The 27,411-nt window shown below is 46.7% G+C and overlaps 1 protein-coding gene across 3 annotated transcripts in view; it reads right to left on the bottom strand.

Moving 5' to 3' along the window:
- The window catches only part of KIRREL3 (kirre like nephrin family adhesion molecule 3), a 1,017,151-nt gene that overhangs the window by 132,179 nt on the left and 857,561 nt on the right, over nt 1-27,411 (bottom strand). For all 3 annotated transcript variants that reach the window (XM_063943670.1, XM_063943671.1, XM_063943672.1), the window contains exons 6-7: nt 9,417-9,567; nt 2,534-2,639 (exon numbers count right to left, since the gene is read on the bottom strand). In XM_063943670.1, coding sequence (XP_063799740.1) covers nt 2,534-2,639; nt 9,417-9,567 — 257 coding nt within the window. The remainder of the gene's footprint in view (nt 1-2,533; nt 2,640-9,416; nt 9,568-27,411) is intronic.

The raw sequence follows: 27,411 nt of genomic DNA, 5'->3' as shown, positions 1-27,411 counted from the left end.
TTGGGGGTAGAGTGAGGGCTTGCTGTAGGCACACTGACTGTTCGGTGAAGTGAGGGCTTTCTGGAGGCCTACTGACTGTTGGGGGGAGTGTTGGCTTTCTGTATTTGCACTAACTGATGGGAGGACTTGGGTAGAGTGAGGGCTTCTGTAGATGCTTCAGATGATTGGAAAAGTTGGGTGAAGTGAGGGCTTTCTGTAGGCACACCAGATGATAGGGGGAGTTGGGAGGAGTAAGGTCTTTCTGTAAGCTCACCGAATAATGGGAGGAGTGAGGGCTTTCTGTAGGCACACTGGATGATGGGGGGAGTTGGGTGGAGTAAGGGCTTTCTGTAAACTCTAAGAATGATGGGAGGAGTGAAAGGTTTCTGTAGGCACACTGAACGAAGGGGGGGGGGGGAGTTGGGAGGACTGAGGGCTTTCTGTAGGCGCACTGACTGATGGGGGAGTTGGGTGGAGTGAGGGCTTTCTGTAAGCACAATGGATGATGGCGTTAGGACTTTCTGTAGGTGCTCCAGATAATGGGAGGAGTTGGGTGGAATAAGGGCTTTCAGAAGGCTCACCGAAAGATGGGAAGAGTTGTGTGAAGTGAGTGCTTTGTGTAGGTGCACTGTCTGATGGGAGGGGTTTGCACTGAGAAAACAAAGAAATAACAGCATCAAGTAGATGTCCCATTAATCTTCTGATTCATTAAAATCATTAATCAGGATATATAGAGCAGTATTTTAAGAGAAAAAAGGAAAAGACACATTAACAGTTTTTCGCCTTGCACTTCTGAGGATGTGCGAAGATACACAAAAGCCGGCAATGGACGTCTTTTTACACAAGGCGGGCACTGCTGGCTTCTCTTATCCGCAGCTGTGTCCAAAGATGCAGCATCAGATCAAATGCGTGGACATCGGGTGGCCATTGGACATATGAGTGACCCTCAGATAACGCAGGATGTCTTGCAAAACCATGCAGCCACTGGTTTCAGAACGCCCATAAAACGGAGTGCATACACAGCTATAAAAAATAATAGTTTTGCGTGAAAAGCGGACTTCCGTAAATCTCTGAACCAGGCCCTGTGTTCTATCATGGAACAATGAGTCATGTGATCTGAGATCACCGCGTTCTACATTTATCAATGTCATTTATGAATTATGGAATAATCTGAGTCAGACCTCCAACTACTATTAATACCACTTCAATGCACTAACGCTTATAATAACATCAATTATAATGTATATTCATTATTTTGTTTTATGTAATAAATCACGCAAAAGCCACGTATACACCATATTACTGTATACAGTCTGACATTGTTTTGTACACCTTTCAAGGGGTGCAATTATAAAATATCTTAATACGTATAACCCAGTCCATACAGTGGAGGCTTAATGCTTCCCACACCTGGCACAACAACAGCTAATGTGAGGCTGGAGTCTATTTTTAGAATGGATTTAATGGTGCAAATACATCACAGCCTTGTTCCCTGTGACCGGGTGCAGAACACGCTCCTTAGAATGAAGTGGCTGCAGTTTTAAGGCCTTTTTGTATCTTGCAGATGAAAAATGAGTTCAGTTCATACATGAGAATAATTGCAGGATGTGATACAGAGAGAGCTGGGGGCACACGTCTCTAACCATTCATTACATTCCTCATCATTGTTATATATATATATATATACTAGCTTTTTGCCCGCATGGAAATTTTCACGCAATTATGCTATTTTCATTGCGCCCATCTTCAAGTTTAAGTTCACTACCCAACCCCTAAAAGAATTAGCGTGAAGCTACATAGCCTATATGTTAACGGACAGTCTAAGGAACACATCAATTTAAAAAATGCGTTTAGCAGTTCCTGAGTTTATCTCGTACAAACAAACAAACGTTCCTTACCCGGCGTTGCCCGGGTATTTAGAGCTCTATTGATTCTATTCGACTAAACTTGGGCTTACATGTCATCGAGACTGTCACCAATTAGTTTAGCGACCCCCAAAAACTATGGATTTGGCACTAATGTCAAAACTATGGATTTTAACATGTCACCCCCACCCCCGGGGTGCTAGGGGTGTCTGACCCCCACAGTATTTCTTTCCAGATTGTATGTCATATGTGTACCAAGTTTGGTGTAAATTGCTCCAGGCATTCCAGAGTTATGCTGGAACACACATACACACATTTTTTTATATATAGTATATGCTAATATTTTGGAGGATAAAACAGGAGCATATCTTGTGTAATACCCAAAGGATCTGGCAGACTACAACATGCATTGTGTAATGTGAAGCAAGTACAGGATAAGAATTTCTGCAATTGCTGCAGTTTTACTACAATACACACCGCTCAACAACTGGGATATGAAATCTGGCAGCAGCCAGTGGCACCTGTATTGTATGGCCATATAATAACACGCTAATGCATTGGTTGCTACTTTTCTGCATGTATCTGTTGGTGTCTTAGCTGCGTCTGTTGGTGTATTCAGATGCCTGTATTACATACTGTACCATAAGACATTGGGTAATGTACCTTCTACTGTGACATGGCAATCTTACCGGTATTGGGTCACTGCAGGGTTGGCCTTAGCTGCACAATGAAACTTCACCACATTATCTTCCAGAATAGGCTGCGGCTCCACCGTAAGGTTGACCAATGGCGGATCTGTAAATATAGGACATTATTATTACTATTTATATGGCGCCACAAAGTGGGAGGGAAAGCAGGTAGGATCTGGGCCGCTGAGTGAGTGAGGGCACACTGGAGACAAGGCTAGTACATGGGGAGAAACGAGTTTGTAAAGGGTTCTTCCCGCGACAGCTTACAGTCTAGGGGACTGGTGGTAAACTGGGAAGAGATAAGAAGGGAGGATAGGGGGCGTGAGATAAGTGTCAGGAGGTCTATCACATCGGAAAGTGCCGGGAGGGTAAAGGATGAGAGGTTCAAGGATGGAAGTATATTTGTGTAGCATCAGTATACAGGTGATTAAATGGAGACTGAATGACCCGATGAGGACAGAGCCTTGTGGAACTCCCAACAGGAAGAGAGGGGGAGGTGTTGTTAAAGACAGAGAGGGACCGGTTAGGACGGTAGGAGGACAGCCATGAGAGAGCAGTGTCTTGGAGCCAAAGAGAGTGTCGGGTTTAGGGGAGGAGAGGATGACTGAATGTGTCGGAGACGGCTGACAGGTCAAGGAGGATAAGGATGGAAAATGACCCTTAGATTTAGTGGTGAGAAGGGTATTAGTGACCTTGACAAGGGCCATTTTTCACATGAGGGTCATTGAGTCACAAGGTATATACAAGCTTGTCATCTTTTCCACATTTGCTATCTATATTCTAGCATAAATCACAACTCGTAGTCTCAGACATGTATCTTATAGGTAAATGACCTAGCTCAGTGTTACCCTAGCGTTCCAATGCAGCTCTTTTATGAAGTTAACAATTACCTCACACTCGTTACCATAGGAGGCAAAGTAGTTTTATTGTATGTCATTATAAGATGCCTGCAGCAGGGTAGGAGAAAAGCTGTTCCGGCATTACTGCAAGAGACTGACTCTTAGGGGTCTATTTACTAAGCATTGGCTGGAGATAAAGTACCAGCCAATCAGCTCCTAACTACCATGTGACAGGCTGTGTTTGAAAAATGACAGTTAGGAGCGGATTGGCTGATACTTTATCTCCTTCCAAGGCTTAGTAAATAGACCCCTGTGTTCCTACAGGCGGTGGTGTTGCCTAAAGTGCTAAACTTGGGCTATGCTAATTGCAGACAACTGGATTAGCTTCTTGGAGTGAACCATCTCCGTAGGGAGACCTGCAATCACTCCGACTGCCTGTCACCTCTATGGTGGTAAGTCCTGCTGATCGGGCTGGAGGCAGGTAGGTGTCCCAAGGATTAACTTGGGACTCAATGTTGTGCAGATGTACATTGGGACGTACTGGTCTGTAGTAGCCGCACATATAGGTATGCTGCGTCCAGTACAAACCTTTCAATTTATTTACTTTATGTCCTATTCAATTTTTATTATGCTTCATTTATTATTCTGATTTATGACACTCTCCATAGGATTTCAGGTTACATAATTTTTAGGGTGATGTCTCTGATGCACTTTTCACGGAGAGTTTTGCACCCTTCCAGAAACAGCCAATGAAAATGAGATGTACATGAGAGATGATAAAATCTATGGGCTGCGTATTGTGGCAACAAGAGATTCATTTTATTATCAATTGATCAAATGCTCCTGCTTAGAAGATGTTCCTAGTAAAGAGTACAAAGTAACGCTTATCACCGTACTGCCTGTTTTCAGTTTAGGCTGGAGAGGGATCAGAAGATCCCTCTCTGAATAATTTGCAATCCTGTAGCCTTTAGCTACCGGGACGAGGTTCCAAACATCTCGGCTGGTACACCGGCCATTTTCACAGTCCCCAGAAAGCTACAGTGTGCAGACTGCTTTCACGGTAGGCAAAAGAGGGACTGTTGCAGAGATCTCTGCTGCTGTACCCTGTTGGTAAATGCAGAGCTGACCCTAGCCAATATGATGCCCTAGGCAAGATTTTGGCCGGTGCCCCCTAGCACCGCCGCTAGTTCTGCAGGAGATGCCCGGCATGAGTCAGCTGGCAGTTCTGCTGACGTCAGGCGCCTTTTGTTTATGAAAATGCATCTTATTTGCATTACTATGTGGCTAGGATGCACAAGCAGCTTCTGCTGATTAAAATGATATGCAGCATGCCTATATTCTGTGTGTGACTGTGGCTGTATCTGCATACGAAATGCTACATTACAGTGATTTCCAGGAATACACTGCAATGTAGCATTTTGTATGCAGATACAGCCGCAGTCACACACAGAATATAGGCATGCCGCATATCATTTTAATCAGCAGAAGCTGCTGGTGCCCCTAAGCATACCAAATGCCCTAGACATTTGCCTAGTTTGCCTATGCCTAAGGCCGGCTCTGGGTAAATGGCCCAGATACCCACTTCACTGGCATAGTTACATGGGATGTGACTGCATACAAATGGGCTCCGTCCCCTGACATTTTCTATGGAAGTCCGGCCCCCTGGTAGTGATGTAGCGGTCTCTGACCCCAGACATCGCTATTCTGCCCCCCCCCTCCCCCCAAATGATAATGGCCACCGGTGGGGCGCTAATGCCACAAAGGATTGGGAAAAGGGTTTAAGGTGTGTGTTGGAGGAGGGGAAGAGTGCGGCAGTTCAGGAACATCTAGAAATATCTTTTTCCATTTAATTATGTTTTTTAAAACAAATTCAGTAACCTTTACCGGACATGATGCGGCAGGATTCTGTGACTATAGGAAGCTTGCACGTTAGGTCTCGTGGTGGGCCGACACTGCCGCTATATTCTCTTTGAATGAATGGTGTCCAATTAGTGGCAGAATACTGCTAAGCTACAATAATGAGCATTTGTGACTAATTATGACTAATAAGACTGGAAACGCGTTAAGCTGGATGCCCGGAGCAGCCTACGCCTCATATCTAGGAGACACTGCAACTAGGCCTAAATATTTGCCGGCAGAATTAGGGTTAATTATAATTATTTTCCAACGTGTGTTCTTCTGTTCCAGATGCAGTTCGTAGCCGTTAATAGCATTTTTAATTGCTTTTCCACGTAAGCAATGCCGAGCGAGCAAGATCTTTATTCCAAATCTCATTTCAAAGTCTTCGGATAGCTGTTGCCTCTTTCATCCATCCAATTAGTATGTCCCGAAAAGAAGGTGCTATTTAATGCCCGACAATTCCTGTGCCATTACTTATTAGTGAAACACGGCTATAAATGCCATTGTTACACGCAGGTTTGGGAAAGGAATTCACGGTATTATTCAGAATATTCAGAGATAAGGGTGCGAGACGTGGAGGTTTCGGCCAGTCGCCCTGCAGCAATTGTGACACCGTTAATTGGACATAGGTCCGGTCTGCTTTGTGTCACTGCGCTCCCACGGCGAGAGGGACAGCTAATGGTCTCGCCTTTGTCACCCTGCAGTGACACACATACTTATAATAGGTCCTGGCCTGATTATAGCACAAGGGTCAATCTCACTGTTTATTTCCCGCAGATATACCACCTTTTCTATACTGCAATATCAAGTCTCAGGTCACATGGATTCTGGGTATTTAATTTGCACAATTATCATATTGTACGTTCTCCGTGCAAGTTGCTATCACAAAGGATTGGTTAATATAGGATTTACAGTATCTTTAGGTCATACTTTATGGTTACAGCAAACGCAATGGGAGCAATTTAATTGGCTGCGAGTTGCTGATGTGCGGGACTTTGTGCGTGTCTACCCGTATTTTTAAAGCGGTGATCATTTACCTGCCAAAACCAACCTGCCGCTTTAAAAATACAGGCAGACTCTCGCAGGCTATTAAATTTCCCCCTACATTTGATCATTGGAATAGCAATACTGATACTGGGGGTTATTCAGAGTTGTAAGCAAACCAAAAAAGTTAGCAATTGGGCAAAACCATGGGGGTCATTCCGAGTTGATCGCTCGCTAGCAGTTTTTAGCAGCCGTGCAAACGCATTATCGCCGCCCACCGGGGAGTGTATTTTCGCTTTGCAGAAGTGCGAACGCTTGTGCAGCAGAGCGCCTGCAAAATATTTTTGTGCAAAACAAGACCAGCCCTGTAGTCACTCTTCATGTGCATTGATTCTAACGACGGAGGGGCGGCTTTTGACGTCACACACTCGCCCAGCCACGCCTGCGTTTTCCCCGACACGCCTGCGTTTTTCTAAGCACTCCCTGAAAACGGTCAGTTGACACCCAGAAACGCCCTCTTTCTGTCAATCACCTTGCGGCCGTCTGTGCGATTGGAATCGTCGCTAGAACCAGTGAAAAACCACAATGGACTTTGTACCCGTATGACGCGCGTGCGCATTGCGGCGCATACGCATGGCCAGATTAGCCATTTTTTTTACCGATCGCTAAGCATCGAACAACGGCAGCTAGCGATCAACTCGGAATGTGCACTGCTGGGGGGCAGATGTAACATGTGCACAGGAGCGGATCTTGGTGCGGGCAAGCAGTGCCTTTGCCTGGGGCGCTGCAGCCTGGGGGCGCGGCCGCAGTCACCCCGCAGGCACCGCCGCCTGCCCGCACCCCGCTCCCCGGCTGCAGCAGACGCCGTGGGCTGTGTGGGCGTCCGCTGCAGCCGGCTCCAGGCACAGACACTAGAGGTCGTTATTGACCTCTAGCGTCTGTGCGGCGCTATGGGAGAGACGTCATGACGTCTCTCCCATAGAGAGGAGCGAGCGGGCGGCCAGACTGACGGAGCAGCAGCAGCAGAAGAAGCAGGAGCGGGGCAGTGGTAAGTATTGTTTTTATTATTTTGTGTGTGTGTTTGTAAGCGGCGATAGGGGGCACAGCGACAGGGGGCAAATAAAGAGGGGGCACAACTACTGGGGGCAAATAAAGAGGAGGCACAAATACTGGGGGCAAATAAAGAGGGGGCACAACTACTGGGGCAAATAAAGAGGAGGCACAAATACTGGGGGCAAATAAAGAGGGGGCACAACTACTGGGGGCAAATAAAGAGGAGGCACAAATACTGGGGGCAAATAAAGAGGGGGCACAACTACTGGGGGCAAATAAAGAGGAGGCACAAATATTGGGGGCAAATAAAGAGGGGATACAACTACTGGGGCAAATAAAGAGGAGGCACAAATACTGGGGGCAAATAAAGAGGGGGCATATCTACAGGGGCAAATCAACTGAGGGGCACAGCTACTGGGAGCATAACTGGCCATGCCCCTCCCCTATGAAGCCACGCCCCTCCCCTCCCCCCCCCACACACACACACACACACTAACTGTTTTGCCACCGGGGGGGGGGGGGGGGGCAGTGGAAACTCTCGCACTGGGCGCCACAAGGGGTAGAACCGGCCCTGCATGTGCAGAGAGACTTAGATTTGGGTGGGTTATTTTGTTTCTGTGCAGAGTAAATACTGCCTGCTTTATTTTTACACTGTAACTTCAGTTTGAGCACACCCCACCAAAATCTAACTCTCTCTGCACATGTTACATCTGCCCCACCTGCAGTGCAGCATGGTTTTGCCCATTAGTGTGCTTTCTTTGGTTTGCTAGCAAACTTGAATAAGGCCCAAAGTCCAGGTTCACTCAGTTGTAATGGAGCAATATTGGAATATATGATGGTTTTACATGTAGAGATGTTGGTAAGTGCTGCATTCCATATTGTAAGCTAACTCTCTCTGCACATGTTACATCTGCCCCTCCTGTAGTGTAACATGGTTTTGCCCAATTGCTAACAACTCTGAATAACCCCCGCAGTACACTGCTAGAATGCATTTGATAAAGTGGCGTTTTATTGTGGCTCGCCGGTGGGGCCGGTAAGCTGCCTCTGCCCCCCTAACCCTGTATTAGCGGAATATAAGGGCGATGTTTCTGGCTGATTATGGCGCTGATAGAAAGTGGGCGTTAGATGCACTCACATTAATGAACTATAGTGAGGCTGTAATAAAAGCAAAGTGCTTATCCGTGTTGTCAGCCGCCCTGTCACAGCCATCTTTACAGCTTAATATCTGCTTAATGGCTTTTCAAGATCACAACTAATAAATCTCTAATCACAGACAGGAAGGAATCTGCGCTATCTGACGTCCAATGAGGAGAGGATCCTGGTCTGCGCTGACTCCGCCAGGAGCAGCCCAATACCCTTAAACAAGACTTTATTTTACTGATGTGTGAAATATAAGGTCCAAAGCTGGTAAGTGACACAGGGGCAGATTTACTAAGACTGGCGAAGAGATAAAGTGGATGGAGATAAAGTACCAGCCAATCAGCTCCTAACTGTCATTTTTCAAACCCAGCCTGTGACATGGCAGTTAGGAGCTGATTGGCCGGTACTTTATCACCTTCCACTTTATCACTTCACCAGGCTTAATAAATCTGCCCCACAGTGTCATACTTCACTGCCAACATCTGTTCAGGGGAATGAAATATACGTCATTGCGGTTACGTTACTGCATACAGTGATCCATACGTGTTTGCAGAACGAATCCTGGTAATATTATTCGCGGAGTTAGCTAGAGGGGATATTTCCCCTGTTTTTGGGTGTTTATTTGAAGAGGGTTACTGGCAAACCATTGTAGCGTATAAGACATTCCTCAGACTGGCAGGGTTACACTGGTCATCGTGGCTATGTACAGGTTGATATATGACCAATGGCAGATCCTTAGGAAACGGACTGGAGGGGTCATAGCTTGGACAATACAGAGATGTGGGGGTAGGAAACTGCTCGGCATATCCGCCCCAATGCAGGGGGTCTGCAGTTCCGGAATCCAATGAGTGAGGTCTCCGGCAGTGTGAGTATGTGCCGACTTACTGACTGTACACTCATGAAGATGACCCTGAGCAGGGACACGCATCAGTCCGGCTGTATAGTAAGCACAACACAATATGACTCACGTTGAATGTTGATGCTGACGGTGGTATCCTTCCCACTCGGTACAGCTTTATTGGTGGCCCGACACGTGATGCTTTGCCCGTTCTCAATGTCTGATGGCGACACAAATAGCGTGCTGATGATGCTCTCCCGCTTTCCGTCCCGCAACTGCGTCTGCAACACAAAAGTGCCATATAGTCAGGTGCGCCTTTACACAGGAATATGCAGGGTATCTCCTTATTGGGTACTGATCATTACAACAGAGACATAGGTGCTAAAAGAAGCAAGGGGGTTATAAGAAAGGATGAGAGAGAAAGGAAAGGGCTTGAAGGGGAGAGAATGATTATGATGGGGGAGGTGGGGAGATAGCACATTGATGGGGGATAAGGCTGGGGACAGATGTACAACGGGACTGAGATTACGCTGCATTACTTGGATGTGGGTGCATGCCGTCACTGACGAGACGCAAACAATAGCGTTCAGTGTGTATGAACGATATTGTTTGCGGGAGATCCTGCACGATGTCACTGACATCGGCAAGAGTGTACCCAGCCTTACAGTAAGTAACAAAATAGTACAGAAATGGTCTCAAACATACAGTAGCAATGTTATACATAATATAAGAGGCTTCTGGGGTTTTTTTCCAATTCTAAAATGTGTGAATTTAGTGCAAACATACATTTATACATGTTTAATAAATAATCAAATTAAATATATACATATTTACATACCTACGTACCAAAATGTACGTTAATACTATGCAAATCATACTGAATACATATATAGGGATCAATATGTAAAACCGGAGGCTGGGATCATTATACCGACAGCGGTATCCCGGCCACCGGTACGAAAGCAACAGGGCGAGCGTTTGCCATGCTGCGGGCACGGTGGCTCGCCACAGGATTTATTCTCCCTCTATGGGTGTCGTGCTAACCCACAGAGGGAGAAAAGCCTGTGGCGCCAGGATTCCGGCGTCGGCATTTCACCGCTAGTCGGGATTCTGGCGTTGGCATTGTGAGGTCTGGGATCCCGACTAGCGATATGGTAACCGCTTATCCATATATAAATATTATCTTTTATTTATAAGGTGCCTCAAGGTGTCCACATTACAAGGGAGTAAATATGAAAGCATAGCTATATAACAGAATAAAAGGGCACACGACAGTATAAGTACTGTACAATACACAACTGGCCAGTATATGAAAATACACGGTATATATGTTAGTTTCAGGCAGAGGGCACATAGGACGGGTAAAATGCTGCCCATTGCCCCCGGCAGGGCCGGCGTTTGCCCCTTGCAACCCATCCTCTAAACACTACCCTACCCTCACTACTCACCTTCTTATGTGGTTGGAGCTCATTACCTGGTCCCATTACCCACACGCTGAAGCTAAGGTGGCTACGTTTCCTCCAAATCAGTGGCCAGGGCACACCGGTGAAAGTAATGACACAATGAGTGACACTATGGGGTATATTCAATTAAGGTCGAAACTGCAGTCTTGTCGAAAAGACGGCAGTTTTCGACTTTTTCAGCTCGGAAAGGGTTCCGACCTATTCAGTCCCCAGCATTTTTATTCAACAAGTCGGGGAATTCGAGTTGTGGAATAGTACGTGAATCTGCGGTATAACCGCCGATTCACGTACTTCTGAGGGAAATGGGGTAAAATTTGACAGGTTTTGGCCCCGTTTCCGACCATCTCAGTTCGACTTAAAAAAAAAGTTGAACTGAGATGAGAGACCTGAGTGGAGGAGAGGGGGGGGGGGGGGGGGGGGGAGCCGCGGGCAGACAGGGGAGAGACGCGCTACAGCACAGCGCTGCAGGAGGATGTGTCACAGCCGCCGCTCACGGCAGCGTCCACCCGGCTCCAGCAAGTGAGGTCCCGCTTGCTGGAGCCGGATGGACGCTGCCGTGAGGTCTGGCGGCTGTGCCACATCCTCCTGCAGCGCTGCTGTCCCCCGTCTGCCCGCGGCTCTCCCCCTCTCCAGTCCCTCATCTCAATTCCACTTTTTTCAAGTCGAAATGAGATGGGCATTGAATAGCCCTTGTCGGATCCATTCCGACAAATGCATGTCGGAATGGATCTGACCTTAACTGAATGTGCCCCTATAGGGTAAATTTACTAAAAGTTCTAAAAGTGATGAGGTGATGTTGCCCTTAGCAACCAATCAGATTCTGTCTATCAATTTCTAGGATGCAATAGAGAAATGATAGAATCTGATTGGTTGCTATGGGCAACATCACCTCTCTTCACTTTTAGAAGCTTTAGTAAATTTGTTCTGTGTGCTAGGCGATTGTCTAGGTTCCCCTGGTGGTCTAGCTGGCCCTGGCTCCAGGACCCAGTCACAATGTCAGGCCTTATGGGAAGAATACATACATGTACATGGAAGAAGCCGGTCATATTTTGGGTTAGGTACAGTATTTCTGATAATTCATGAAAAATTCTAGAAGAAAAAATCCCTATTACCCAATTCCTTCTGGATTTTTGCCTCCATACATTGCTCATAATATAAAAGTATACATCCTGCTATTTTAGGTTTTTTGAGAATTACGACGTATCAAACGTAAGGAAAGGAATCCACGTTACTGGGTCCAGGGTCTTATTCTTTGTATACTGGGATATGTGATACGGCATAATACCACTTCTCCTGCCCTGTATACTGGGATATGCGATACGGCATAGTACCGCTTCTCCTGCCCTGTATACTGGGATATGTGATACGGCATAATACCGCTTCTCCTGCCCTGTATACTGGGATATGCGATACCGCATAGTACCGCTTCTCCTGCCCTGTATACTGGGATATGTGATACGGCATAATACCGCTTCTCCTGCCCTGTATACTGGGATATGCGATACGGCATAGTACCGCTTCTCCTGCCCTGTATACTGGGATATGTGATACCGCATAGTACCGCTTCTCCTGCCCTGTATACTGGGATATGTGATACGGCATAGTACCGCTTCTCCTGCCCTGTATACTGGGATATGTGATACCGCATAATACCGCTTCTCCTGCCCTGTATACTGGGATACGTGATACGGCATAGTACCGCTTCTCCTGCCCTGTATACTGGGATATGGGATACAGCATAGTGCCACTTCTCCTGCCCTGTATACTGGGATATATGACAGCTGCATAGTAACACTTCTCCTGTCCTGTATACTGGGATATATGACAGCTGCATAGTAACACTTCTCCTGTCCTGTATACTGGGATATATGACAGCTACATAGTAACACTTCTCCTGTCCTGTATACTGGGCTATATGACAGCTGCATAGTAACACTTCTCCTGTCCTGTATACTGGGCTATATGACAGCTGCATAGTAACACTTCTCCTGTCCTGTATACTGGGATATATGACAGCTACATAGTAACACTTCTCCTGTCCTGTATACTGGGCTATATGACAGCTGCATAGTAACACTTCTCCTGTCCTGTATACTGGGCTATATGACAGCTGCATAGTAACACTTCTCCTGTCCTGTATACTGGGATATATGACAGCTACATAGTAACACTTCTCCTGTCCTGTATACTGGGATATATGACAGCTACATAGTAACACTTCTCCTGTCCTGTATACTGGGATATATGACAGCTGCATAGTAACACTTCTCCTCTCCTGTATACTGGGATATATGACAGCAGCATAGTAACACTTCTCCTGTCCTGTATACTGGGATATGTGATACGGCATAGTAACACTTCTCCCGTCCTGTATACTGGGATATATGACAGCTACATAGTAACACTTCTCCTGTCCTGTATACTGGGATATATGACAGCTGCATAGTAACACTTCTCCTGTCCTGTATACTGGGATATATGACAGCTGCATAGTAACACTTCTCCTGTCCTGTATACTGGGATATATGACAGCTGCATAGTAACACTTCTCCTGTCCTGTATACTGGGATATATGACAGCTACATAGTAACACTTCTCCTGTCCTGTATACTGGGCTATATGACAGCTGCATAGTAACACTTCTCCTGTCCTGTATACTGGGCTATATGACAGCTGCATAGTAACACTTCTCCTGTCCTGTATACTGGGATATATGACAGCTACATAGTAACACTTCTCCTGTCCTGTATACTGGGCTATATGACAGCTGCATAGTAACACTTCTCCTGTCCTGTATACTGGGCTATATGACAGCTGCATAGTAACACTTCTCCTGTCCTGTATACTGGGATATATGACAGCTACATAGTAACACTTCTCCTGTCCTGTATACTGGGATATATGACAGCTACATAGTAACACTTCTCCTGTCCTGTATACTGGGATATATGACAGCTGCATAGTAACACTTCTCCTCTCCTGTATACTGGGATATATGACAGCAGCATAGTAACACTTCTCCTGTCCTGTATACTGGGATATGTGATACGGCATAGTAACACTTCTCCCGTCCTGTATACTGGGATATATGACAGCTACATAGTAACACTTCTCCTGTCCTGTATACTGGGATATATGACAGCTGCATAGTAACACTTCTCCTGTCCTGTATACTGGGATATATGACAGCTGCATAGTAACACTTCTCCTGTCCTGTATACTGGGATATATGACAGCTACATAGTAACACTTCTCCTGTCCTGTATACTGGGATATATGACAGCTACATAGTAACACTTCTCCTGTCCTGTATACTGGGATATATGACAGCTGCATAGTAACACTTCTCCTGTCCTGTATACTGGGATATATGACAGCTGCATAGTAACACTTCTCCTGTCCTGTATACTGGGATATATGACAGCTACATAGTAACACTTCTCCTGTCCTGTATACTGGGCTATATGACAGCTGCATAGTAACACTTCTCCTGTCCTGTATACTGGGCTATATGACAGCTGCATAGTAACACTTCTCCTGTCCTGTATACTGGGATATATGACAGCTACATAGTAACACTTCTCCTGTCCTGTATACTGGGCTATATGACAGCTGCATAGTAACACTTCTCCTGTCCTGTATACTGGGCTATATGACAGCTGCATAGTAACACTTCTCCTGTCCTGTATACTGGGATATATGACAGCTACATAGTAACACTTCTCCTGTCCTGTATACTGGGATATATGACAGCTACATAGTAACACTTCTCCTGTCCTGTATACTGGGATATATGACAGCTGCATAGTAACACTTCTCCTCTCCTGTATACTGGGATATATGACAGCAGCATAGTAACACTTCTCCTGTCCTGTATACTGGGATATGTGATACGGCATAGTAACACTTCTCCCGTCCTGTATACTGGGATATATGACAGCTACATAGTAACACTTCTCCTGTCCTGTATACTGGGATATATGACAGCTGCATAGTAACACTTCTCCTGTCCTGTATACTGGGATATATGACAGCTGCATAGTAACACTTCTCCTGTCCTGTATACTGGGATATATGACAGCTACATAGTAACACTTCTCCTGTCCTGTATACTGGGATATATGACAGCTACATAGTAACACTTCTCCTGTCCTGTATACTGGGATATGTGATACGGCATAGTAACACTTCTCCTGTCCTGTATACTGGGATATATGACAGCTGCATAGTAACACTTCTCCTGTCCTGTATACTGGGATATATGACAGCTACATAGTAACACTTCTCCTGTCCTGTATACTGGGATATGTGATACGGCATAGTAACACTTCTCCTGTCCTGTATACTGGGATATATGACAGCTGCATAGTAACACTTCTCCTGTCCTGTATACTGGGATATATGACAGCTACATAGTAACACTTCTCCTGTCCTGTATACTGGGATATGTGATATGGCATAGTAACACTTCTCCTGTCCTGTATACTGGGATATATGACAGCTGCATAGTAACACTTCTCCTGTCCTGTATACTGGGATATATGACAGCTACATAGTAACACTTCTCCTGTCCTGTATACTGGGATATATGACAGCTACATAGTAACACTTCTCCTGTCCTGTATACTGGGATATGTGATACGGCATAGTAACACTTCTCCTGTCCTGTATACTGGGATATATGACAGCTGCATAGTAACACTTCTACTGTCCTGTATACTGGGATATATGACAGCTACATAGTAACACTTCTCCTGTCCTGTATACTGGGATATATGACAGCTACATAGTAACACTTCTCCTGTCCTGTATACTGGGATATATGACAGCTGCATAGTAACACTTTTCCTGTCCTGTATACTGGGATATATGACAGCTACATAGTAACACTTCTCCTGTCCTGTATACTGGGATATATGACAGCTACATAGTAACACTTCTCCTGTCCTGTATACTGGGATATATGACAGCTGCATAGTAACACTTCTCCTCTCCTGTATACTGGGATATATGACAGCTACATAGTAACACTTCTCCTGTCCTGTATACTGGGATATATGACAGCTGCATAGTAACACTTCTCCTCTCCTGTATACTGGGATATATGACAGCTACATAGTAACACTTCTCCTGTCCTGTATACTGGGATATATGACAGCTGCATAGTAACACTTCTCCTCTCCTGTATATACTGGGATATATGACAGCTACATAGTAACACTTCTCCTGTCCTGTATACTGGGATATATGACAGCTGCATAGTAACACTTCTCCTATTCTATAATTCTATATATTACTCATTTGCTGACCCTGCGATCAGTTAGAAACTCCTCAGAAGTAACATGAATGAGCGGGTTCTGCTCTTACTGAGGGCCAGGATCCCTCTGGTGATGTGCCCAGGACAGCTGGTTATGGTGATGGTGCGGCTGGATGTTACAGTCCGAATCCCTGTGTCAGGCATAAACCTTCTGCACAGTATTATCTTATCATTAATCCTGATTATGGGGGGTCATTCCGAGTTGTTCGCTCGTAATTTTTCTCCGCTACGGAGCGATTAGTCGCAAACTGCGCATGCGCAATGTTCGCAGTGCGCCTGCGCCAAGTAAATTGGCTCAAAAGTTTGGTATTTTACTCACGGCGTAACAAAGTTTTTTCATCGTTCTGCTGATCGGAGTGTGATTGACAGGAAGTGGGTGTTTCTGGGCGGAAACTGACCGTTTTCTGGGAGTGTGCGGAAAAACGCAGGCGTGTCAGGATAAAACGCAGCAGTGGCTAGAGAAACGGGGGAGTGGCTGGGCAAACGCTGGGCGTGTTTGTGACGTCAAACCAGGAACGAAACTGACTGAACTGATCACAGTGTAGGAGAAAGTCTCGAGCTACTCAGAAACTGCTAAGAATTATTTAATCGCAATTCTGCTAATCTTTCGTTCGCAATTCTGCAAAGCTAAGATACACTCCCAGAGGACGGCGCCTTAGCGTGTGCAATGCTGCTAAAAGCAGCTAGCGAGCGAACAACTCGGAATCACCCCCTATATCTGGAAGAGATCTATGACCTCTGAACCCTGTCCTTGTCGGCACATGGTCAGTGCCCCCCCACCAGTGCAGCAGGGCTCTCCGCTGCACACTGCACCCACCCGGCGTACAGAAGGTTACTGGAAGGATCATTCCCGTACACTGTGCTTTGTGTTCTATGACTCTCCAGCTGATTGATGAGAGCCTCACTCCGGGATACCAATTTTGTCTGATTGCATATTGAAAGTGTATTGCCAGGCGGTGTGAGTGTGTAATCAGGGCAGAGAAGACACTGCAGGTGCAGCCACCTCGCTGGGACAGAGAGTCAGCTGCTGACTGAACAGCTTGGCGTGTACAGCGATCCTGTCATCAGCCTGACATCTAAGTGACTGGCGTGCTGGAATAATGACCGCGCTCCGCAGCCCTGTATGCTTTCATTGCCATGAAGGTTAGCTGCATTCTGCATGGCAGCCCTGGGCTTTAATTAAAAGTCGCTGCAATTTATAATACGCCTTTGTAGCTGCACAAATCACGACAGTCCGTACAGAATATGAATAATGTTCCATAGTATTAATATTCCATTGACACTAATATACAGTAAAAAGCAGTATTTCTATAGCTGAATCCAGGGGTAGTACATGGCAGTCAGCCTGGACCAAGGCCTTCTCTTTCTGCTGTTGTGTGGGGTCCACGCAGGGGATCTGCTCTGAAGATCGACAGTATCTAGGTCGACAATGTTTAGGTCGACCACTATAGGTCGACATGGATGGAAGGTCGACAGGGTTTCTAGGTCGACATGTGCTAGGTCGACAGGTCTAAAGGTCGACATGAGTTTTTCACATTTTTTTTTTTTAATTTATTCATACTTAACGATCCACGTGGACTACGATTGGAACGGTAATCTGTGCCGAGCGAAGCGGTAGCGGAGCGAAGGCACCATGCCCGAAGCATGGCGAGCGAAGCGAGCCATGCGAGGGGACGCGGTGCACTAATTTGGGATCCCGGTCACTCTACGAAGAAAACGACAAAAAAAAAAAAAAAAGAAATCCTCATGTCGACCTTTAGACCCGTCGACCTAGCACATGTCGACCTAGAAACCTTGTCGACCTTCCATCCATGTCGACCTAGTGACTGTCGACCTATAGTGGTCGACCTAAACATTGTCGACCTAGATACTGTCAATTTGATGAACCACACCCCCACACAGGGCCGGCCCAAGGAGACATTTTTTGGGTGAGTGAAATAAATACTTTGGCACCCCCCTAAGTATTCCTGCACATGCCTAAAAAAATTAAGGGGACTTATGCCCATGGTAGTAGTGCCACATACACATTATGTCCACCATAGTAGTGCCACAAACACATTACCCACAATAGTAGTGCCACAAACACATTATGTCCACCATAGTAGTGCCACATACACATTAACCACCGTAGTAGTGCCACATACACATTATGCCTACCATAGTAGTGCTCCTTACAATTACCTGACATGCCCCTCTGCAGCGCTGGACGGAGACTCTGAGCAAGCATGGAGTTGGTGCCATCACACCGTGCCCGGCACTACAGTACTGTGTGTGAAGATTCTCAACATAAACTACCGCTCCAAGCAGGACAGCGAGGGTTTCTGGGAGTGGCAGTTTATCTTGAGCTCAGTGCTGAAGGGGGGCTGACAGACATGGCACGGCAAAGCCAACTCCGCTACCTTCTCTGCGAGTCTCCCAGGGGGCATATCAGGTAGGGACAATTTACACATGTCGCTGGCACAGCTGAGCAGGGTGCCCTCCTCTATTCTGCGCCCTACTCAGCTACGTACACAGCGTACGCGTAAAACCGTCCCTGGGTCCGTGGCATGCACAGTCAGAGAACAGAGCCGTGGCCCCTGGAGGGAGGGGAGATGCTTTACTTTAATTATGAAGCATTTTTTCTGTAGATGGGTGTGGATCAAAAGGTGGACAGTGTCTATGTTGACTCCAAATGGTCAACACGTGGAAAGGTCAACATAAGTTTTTGTTTTTTTAAACTATTTTTTTGGGTGTCAAATTGTAGGTTTCAGCACATGGTACCCCAATTAATGTACTGCTTTGCTGGCCATGCTTTGGGTAAGGTGCCTTACTGCGCTCTGCACCATTCTGAATCCTAGTCCCCGTGGATGGCAAAGTATGTAAAAGTAAAAAAAAAAAAATTCCAAAAAAGCTTACGTCGACCATAAATTGTGTCGACCAATTGAACCTGTCCACTTATCATCCGGATACCCCTGTTGACACACATGGCTAATGGATGGCCCTGTTTACTGCTGATATGCTTAACAAATAGACTACAACATGCAAAGGGGTGGTCTTCAGTATGCCGACTGACGGGATCCCGGCGCACAGTATACCGGCGCCGGAATCCCGACAGCCGGCATACCGACACTTATTCTCCCTCGTGGGGGTCCACGACCCCCTGGAGGGAGAATAAAATAGCGTGGCGCGCGTAGCACACCACCGTGCCCGTAGCGTGGCGAGTGCAGCGAGCCCGCAAAGGGCTCATTTGCGCTCGCCACACTGTTGGTAAGCCGGCGGTCGGGCTCCTGGCGCCGGTATGCTGATCGCCGGGAGCCCGACCGCTGGCATACCATACTGAATTCCATACAAACCACCACAAGAGTACCCCACTGAATGCTATCACCTCCACTAGGCTTCACCAGCGGGAAAGCTTTGATAAATAGGTAGAAAGCCCTAAATTCTACTAAAAAATTTCTGTTTTGTTTTTTTTCAGAACTCAGGGATCTTTGCCTACGTATTCCCCTTTAAGTATTTCCTTTGCTTTTCACTTTCCAGTTGCAATGTTTTACTACTGCCTGGATGTTAATATTATAACATGCGTACTATATACTCCCGTCACGTGCAAGGCCTAGAAATCACACGGGGCAATGCGTGTCCTCGGCAGCCCCCGAGAGGCCGATTATTGCCTAAATATAGCAACGTCTTAACAAGCAATAAATATATGTAAATTGGTATCATAGAGAATATGCTAAACGCTTCCATGTGCCCACTTAGTGGTGTAATTGGAGGCCACTGATACATACTGTATTATCCGGGCAGCGTCTGAAGACTGGCTAAATGGGATTATTGAGTTCTACTGTGTACTGAAACCCTGTTGTAGCACAGACTACATGTATCCTCTGAATGTACCGCTCTCTGTGTGGCTCAAGCCTTGCGGTGACGCAGTGATAGTGACTCCGCAAGCGTCTGGTATTCTTGTGAGAGGGGGGGGGCAGGAGTTGGGACCCCAGAATAGTAATTACCATTATATATCGCCACTGCATATGAGGCTCCACACTGCAATCGCCAATGATAAATAGGCCCCTAATCACTCCCAACTGAAAGAAATAATTGCTACGGGTTACGCAGAGACCATGTCATACGAGCGAGTCAATCTCTCCTAAAGCGATGATAGCTGCATTTTGTAATAATGTAAGTGTCCAAACGGCCCAATAAAAACACTCTCCAATTGAAATGCATTATACTGAGCCCGGCTCTGCCACACAGATCGTTTTATGCGCTCGTTAGAAGCGGAGATTTAAGTGGCCCACGCTTCCAGCTGCTATAAAAATAAGGCATCAGCGCTTCTCAGGCTGGGAACGCACTAGCCTGCAATGCTCCTGTGTGACACTCACCTAAAGGGTTAACTAATTCCTGGAACAGTAAGATTTGTCTACAGCAATGTAAATAAAAGCTTGGTGTGATATATGTAAGGAAGGGGGGGTCCTGAGTGAGAACTTGGGTGAGAGCCATACAGTAGTCATCTGTAATCTCTAGACAAAGAATAATATACAGCAGGAACATACAACATGTATTTGCCGATTATGTTTCTCTATCAATTGGGAATAATAATGTAAATGTAGACATTTGGGGAAGTCCCAGTGAGGGACAGTTGAGCGCAGATGTAACGCACTCCACCAATGGTGACAGCAGGTGTGACATCGCGTGAGCGCACATAAATCAGGGGCCCAAATGGATTAAATCTTAACAAGTGATAAAGTGGAGATGGATAAAAAGTGATAACGCACCAGCCAATCAGCTCCTGTCATTTTTTCAAACACAGCCTGTGATATGGCAGTTGGGAGCTGATTGGCTGGTACTTTCTCTCTTTGGGGGTCATTCTGAGTTGATCGCTCACTGCCGATTTTCACAGCGCAGCGATCAAGTGAAAAAGCGGCATTTCTGCGCATGCGTATGCCCCGCAATGCGCACGCACGACGTACGGGTACAAAGCCCTTTGTGGTTGTGCTCAGGCTCTAGCGAAGTTTTCCTTCGCACTGGCGGCCGCTAGAAGATTGACAGGAAGTGGGCGTTACTGGGGGTCAACTGACCGTTTTCAGGGAGTGTTTGCAAAAACGCAGGCGTGGCTGAAAAAACGCAGGCGTGGCTGGGCGGGTGTATGACGTCAAATCCAGACACGAATAGGCTGAAGTGATCGCAAGCGCTGAGTAGGTTCAGAGCTACTCTGAAACTGCACAAACTGTTTTTGCAGAGCTCGGCTGCACATGCGTTCGCACTTCTGCTAAGCTAAAATACACTCCCCAGTGGGCGGCGGCATAGCGTGTGCACGGCTGCTAAAACTAGCTAGCGAGCGATCAACTCGGAATGACCCCCATTATCTCTTGTTAAGGCTTAAAACATTTGTGCCAGGGAGTGCAGCTTCACTTCACCTTCCAAACGTATGCCATCCTCACCACCTGCAGACTAAGCGTGCACCCCATTCAGACCACTACATAAGCCTGCCAGGTGGATTGTGCCTAGTATAGGGCAGGTGCAGTTACTGTACACACTGATGGTGACATGTAGCAGCCAGGCCCACACGCAGCACATGCAGACAGGCCATGTTTTCCATACACGTAACCTTAGAGTAATGTAATTATGTGCAGTTTAGTGGTAAGAGCACAAAGGGGGTGATTCAGATCTGATGGCTGGGCTGCTATCTTTGCTGTCCTGCGATCAAATAGTCGCCGCCTCCAGGGGAGTGTAAATTCGCCGTGCAAGTGTGCGATCACATGTGTACGCCAAGCCGCGAAAATCCACTATGTGCAGTGTGTGCGCAGCCCAGGACTTACTCCTCAAGTGTGATAGAATCATGCTGATCGGGGCCGGAGCTGACGTCACACACCCTCCCTGAAAACGCTTGGGCACGCCTGCATTTTTCCGGACATTCCCAATAAACGGTCAGTTGCCGCCCACAAACGGCCTCTTCCTGTCAATCACCTTGCGAACGCCCGTGCTATTGGATTTTTCGCACCATCTCGTCGCTGAGCGGAGATTCCGACGGGTGTGCGCAATTATGCCCTGATCGCCCGCTGTGCGAAAACGCGCAGCAGCGATCAGATCTGAATCACCCGCAAAGTCGGTACTGACTGCCGAGGGATTTGTTCTAATTTGATACCATAAATGTGTGACGGCAGATATAGGGACATAGAAACATGAATTAGGCCCACTGTCTATTACTTACTCTAACTCCATGCTCTGCGTATGTATATTGGGGGTAATTCCAAGTTGATCGCAGCAGAAATTTTTTTAGCAGTTGGGCAAAACCATGTGCACTGCAGGAGGGGCAGATATAACATTTGCATAGAGAATAAGATTTGGGTGGGTTATATTGTTTCTGTGCAGGGTAAATACTGGCTGCTTTATTTTTACACTGCAAATTAGATTGCAGATTGAACTCACCCCACCCAAATCTAACTCTCTCTGCACATGTTATATCTGCCTCCCCTGCAGTGCACATGGTTTTGCCCAACTGATAAAAAATTTCCTGCTGCGATCAACTTGCAATTACCCCCATTGTGTGTGCGTGTATCCTATATAGTAAAAGTCTAACGCTGCTCCTCACCTCTATGGGGGAATTCAAGTGTTTTGTGCACCAGCCGGCTACTAGACAGCGCCCAGTGGAGCAATTAAAGTGTTGCTCTGTTCGGGCGCACCCAGCTTCTGGCGCTGACATTACTGTTATGTTATTGCACCAATTTGACGGGTAACTAGTATGTATAGTGCCATGTAATATTGTGATGGATATTTTATATAGTACGCCGCATTGATAACAAAATGTCTTTGTAAACAATATTTGCAGTTTTTCATTCAGGGATTAACACAAAAAGACGCTTGGGGCTACTAAACCACGTAAAGCTGCCTATGGGAGAAGCAGCTGGTCCTGACATCTACGCCTGCAGCCCTGAGCGGGTTTCAGGGTGTGCAATATATTTATATATTGTATATATATATATTGTTATATACATAGTAATTTTGGACTTGAGGAGCCTGCACACTGCACACACCGAGTGTTAAAGAGTCTGGATTTCCCTTTATTGCTCCTCTCCCTGATGTCACATCGAGATCATACATACCTCAGTTTCTTTCTACGTCACAAATACCCTTTTCACACAGAAAGGCAAATTCTCGGCTGAAGAAGTTCTACCTGGTAATTTGCCAACGGGTCCGTTTTCTGTGTGAAAGGGTCAACTCGGGTTGAAATTCCCAGGACTTCGACCCAGGACTTTACCAGGGTTGGAGACCTGGGAATTTCAACCTGGGTTGATCCTTTCACACAATGGACTGTGAGAGATAGCTGGAGTTGCTGTGGAGGGACTTGCTCTTCCTGGACAGCGCTGTGCAGGCAGGAAAATGGCGCTGAACGCTGCTGGGTCCGCTCTGAGGAGAAGCTCCACCCCCAAAATGGCGCTGTCTTCCCGCTCTTCACAAGGATTATACTGGCCTGAGGTAAAATGCTGGATGAGATCCACGGACCCCGACAGGCTTGCTGACCAGTGCAGGGATCAGGCGCTGGCTCAGGGCGCCCCTCACAGCGCCGCACTAAGTACCGCTGAGCCTCCGGAGCGCAGTTAGTACTGCGCTCCTACCCTGTTGCCACCCGTTTGCTAGAGGGGTCGGTGACTCACTCGCCACTGATCTTCAGCTCTGTAAGGGGGTGGCGGCATGCTGCTGGGGTGAGCGATCCCCTGTGGCGGGAAACATTCTATCCCCTCAGGAGCTCAGTGTCCTGTCAGCGGAGACAGTGGCTCAGACCCCGCACGGCGGACATTACTCCGCCCCTTAGTCCCACGAAGCAGGGACGCTGTTGCCAGCAGCCTCCCTGTAAAATAATACACTCTAAAAAAAACTTTACTAAAGAAGCTCAGTAGAGCTCCCCTAGCTGTGGCCGGCTCCTCCGGGCACATTTTCTAAACTGAGTCTGGTGGGAGGGGCACAGAGGCAGGAGCCAGCCCACACTCTCAAACTCTTAAAGTGCCAATGGCTCCTGGTGGACCCATCTATACCCCATGGTACTAATGTGGACCCCAGCATCCTCTAGGACGTAAGAGAAATACCTGTTTTGATCCGCATATTACCTGGTAGAAATTCTTTGTCTCCATAGTTCATAAACAGTCCCTACAAGTATATTTCTCATCAAAACACTGCTATGTACAGAATGTGTGTTATTAAATACCCCACCAGGGAAGGAGCGCACACATAGTCAGAGCACTTTTTGGGAGTAACCTGCTGGCTGCCACTGGAAGAGCATTAACATTGAATTACAGTAAAAACAAATCTTCCATTCCATATAAATATGCTAAATACACATCTTTCATGGCAGTAGTGAAATCTCTGCCTGCAGCGCCGAGCAGGAATAAACCCTCGCACAATGTGTTTGCCTAAAATAATATTAGCATTAAGCAAACATCACTCAGCCATAAAACATTTCCAGTGTGGAGTGTGAGGTGATGTGATGATAAATCTCCGCCAGACAGCGTGAGGAGCGTCTGCCTATAAACGCCTTATTACACATGTGCATTCTGTTCTAATAAACAGGCTTGTGGAACGTTCCTCAGCACTGAACCTACCTCTTTATGTGACTTTATTAAGCATCTGTCCTGATGCTCTTCCCCACTTATTCTGTCATTATCTGTAAATATCCCTCTTACGTAGCTGTAATGCCAGCAGAATGTGGCTGATTAAGAGGCGGGCACTGATACAGCTGCGGTTGCGGTTCTGCCGGTCGCTCGTCCGCAACGTTATGCAAATGCAGCTGCAAAGTCTTTCCTGGATGTACGTCCGTCGTGCGGCCAAACGTACAAGCACCATCTCCCAGTCGCCGCCCAGAAACAGCCAGCATATTTCCAAGACATTTCTGATACCGTGCGTCTCTATGGCAACGGCGCCTCTGTGCGTACACACATTTTAGGGAATTTGGCATGCACACGCAGCAGCAAGAATCGCTGAGCTCCGTGAACACCGGCACTGCGTACAGCTCCGACACAGGCCGTATAATGGTCATTTGAAAGCAGCTGTGCCGCACTGTGCTGTCGCTACCGCCGCACATATACTGTATCAAAGAAAACATTGCAATAGCAGCGCGCACACGCTCCCACCAATTCCCGTTACTATAAACTCTGAATGTACGGATTGGCACATATGTATCCTGCAGCACCGCGCTCCATTGTGTGTTTCACCGTGATGTTGTTTTACTGAGTGAAATCTGGAGATGTGGAAATCTCAGGAGCGCTCCCAGGCTGAATTATCGCCCGTCATGGAACCTGCGCCGAGATAAGAGCCGCCGTTTTCCTTTCTGCGGTCTCTCATCCGATTTACAGATGAGGGAACTCTGGGGGATTAGGGACATAAAGGCTGTACAATGAAATCACAGCGACATGAAGCGTTTCAGACATTAATTAGAGAAAATACAAGCTTCTCGCAAACAACAACAATTAATGAAAACAACGAGAAAAAGAGAAAAAAACAATAATTACTATTAGTGAACTTTTTTCACGCACTCGAGACAACTGCACTAATTAAAATCCTAAAGAAATTGACCTTGATTTGCCATTAATGGAGGAATAATTAATTAAACTTGAAGATGAAAGCAATTTAATAATTTTAATCCCAACTACAAAAATGCTCTTTAGTGTAAAACACCCAAAAAGATGCAACATACAGTACGTGTATTCATTCCGTGACCGTTTACATGCGTGTCCCTCCAGGGGTGTATCTAGTGGTCTGAGCGCCCCTGGCAAAGTAAGGAACTGGCGCCCCCCACCTCCTCCACCCAGGGACACAGAGGGGGGAGTTACAGATAGGCTGAGGTCAGGGACACTGAGGGAGAATTACAGGGAGGCTGTGGGTAGGGACACTGAGGGGGAATTACAGGAGTGTGCGGGCAGGGACACTGAATGGGAATTATGGGGAGGGTGCGGGCAGGAACACTGAGGTGGAATTACAGGAGGGTGTGAACAGGGACACTGAGGGGGAATTACAGGGATGGTTCGGGTAGGGAAAATGAGAGGGAGGGGTTACAGGGAAGCTGAGGTCAAGTACACTGAGAGGCAATTACAGGGAGGGTGCGGGAAGGGACACAGAGGGAATTACAGGAGTGTACGGGCAGGGACACTGAGGGGGGAGTCACGGGGAGGCTGAGGTAAGGAACACTGAGGCAGAATTGCAGGGAGGGTGCAGGCAGGGACACTGAAATGGAATTACGGAGAGGGTGCAGGCAGGGAGACTGAGGGGGAATTACGAGGAGTGTGCAGGCAGGGACACTGAGGGGGAATTACGGTAAGTGTGCGGGTAGGGACACTGACAGGGAATTACGGGGAGGGTACGGGCAGGGATACTGAGGAGGAATTATGGGAAGGGTGCGGGCAGGGACACTGAGAGGGAATTACAGGAGTGTATGGGCAGGGTCACAGAGGGGGTAGTTACAGAGATGGTGCTGTCAGGGACACTGAGGCAGTGGCGTAAGTTTGTCCCAGTTGCCCCAGAGGCATGATAAATATTGGTGCCCCCCCTAAATTTAGATAAATATATGTACTGTATATATATATGTGTATATATATATAGTTCCAATGTATATATATACACACACACACAGAGAGAGAGAGAGAGAGAGAGTTCTGAAATAAAAATGCGTATACTGTATATATTCATTTAATGGACTTATTTTAAACTACACATTTCTTAGCAGTCATACCCAGGATTAGAACCCATGACCTGTTACACTGACAGCAGACACTTTACTGATGGAGCTATTTGCTCATATATAAGAAGCATGAGAATTCTAACTGTATGAAGTTACGTGTAATTGTCAGAGAAGTAACTTTATATAGTTAGAATTCTCATATTTCCTATACAGGAGCAAATAGCTTCATCAGTAAGGTGTCTGCTTCCAGTGTAATAGGCTGTGGTTTCTAATCCTGGGTATGACACTTGTAAAATGTGTATATTCAGTATAATAAAAAGGGTGTGATTTGTAAGGGGCAGGGAACAGTGAGGAAGTCGGCCACTGAAGAGATAGCAGTGGCTATCAATTAAAGCAATTGAATGGTGTCACAGAACGGGAGGAGAGGTGCCCCCTTCAGAGCAGGAGCCCGGCGGCAGATGACTCCGTTTCCTCTCAGAGTTACGCCTCTGCACTGAGGAGGAATTACAAGGAGGGTGCAGGCAGGGACACTGAGGGGATATATGCACACATACATACAGTTAAAAACCCCTCTCTAGGTGTGATGGCACTACATGTCCCAGCAAATCCAGTTGACAAGGCATGCTGGGACTTGTAGTCTCAACACAGCTGGACAGGCAGTCACTGGTCTAGATACCTCTCCATACAGAGCTCTTTGTAAGCT

Source organism: Pseudophryne corroboree, chromosome 10 (genome assembly GCF_028390025.1).
Source record: "Pseudophryne corroboree isolate aPseCor3 chromosome 10, aPseCor3.hap2, whole genome shotgun sequence".
In the NCBI taxonomy this organism is placed as follows: Eukaryota; Metazoa; Chordata; class Amphibia; order Anura; family Myobatrachidae; genus Pseudophryne; species Pseudophryne corroboree.
This window is presented reverse-complemented; position numbering and strand designations above follow the sequence as displayed.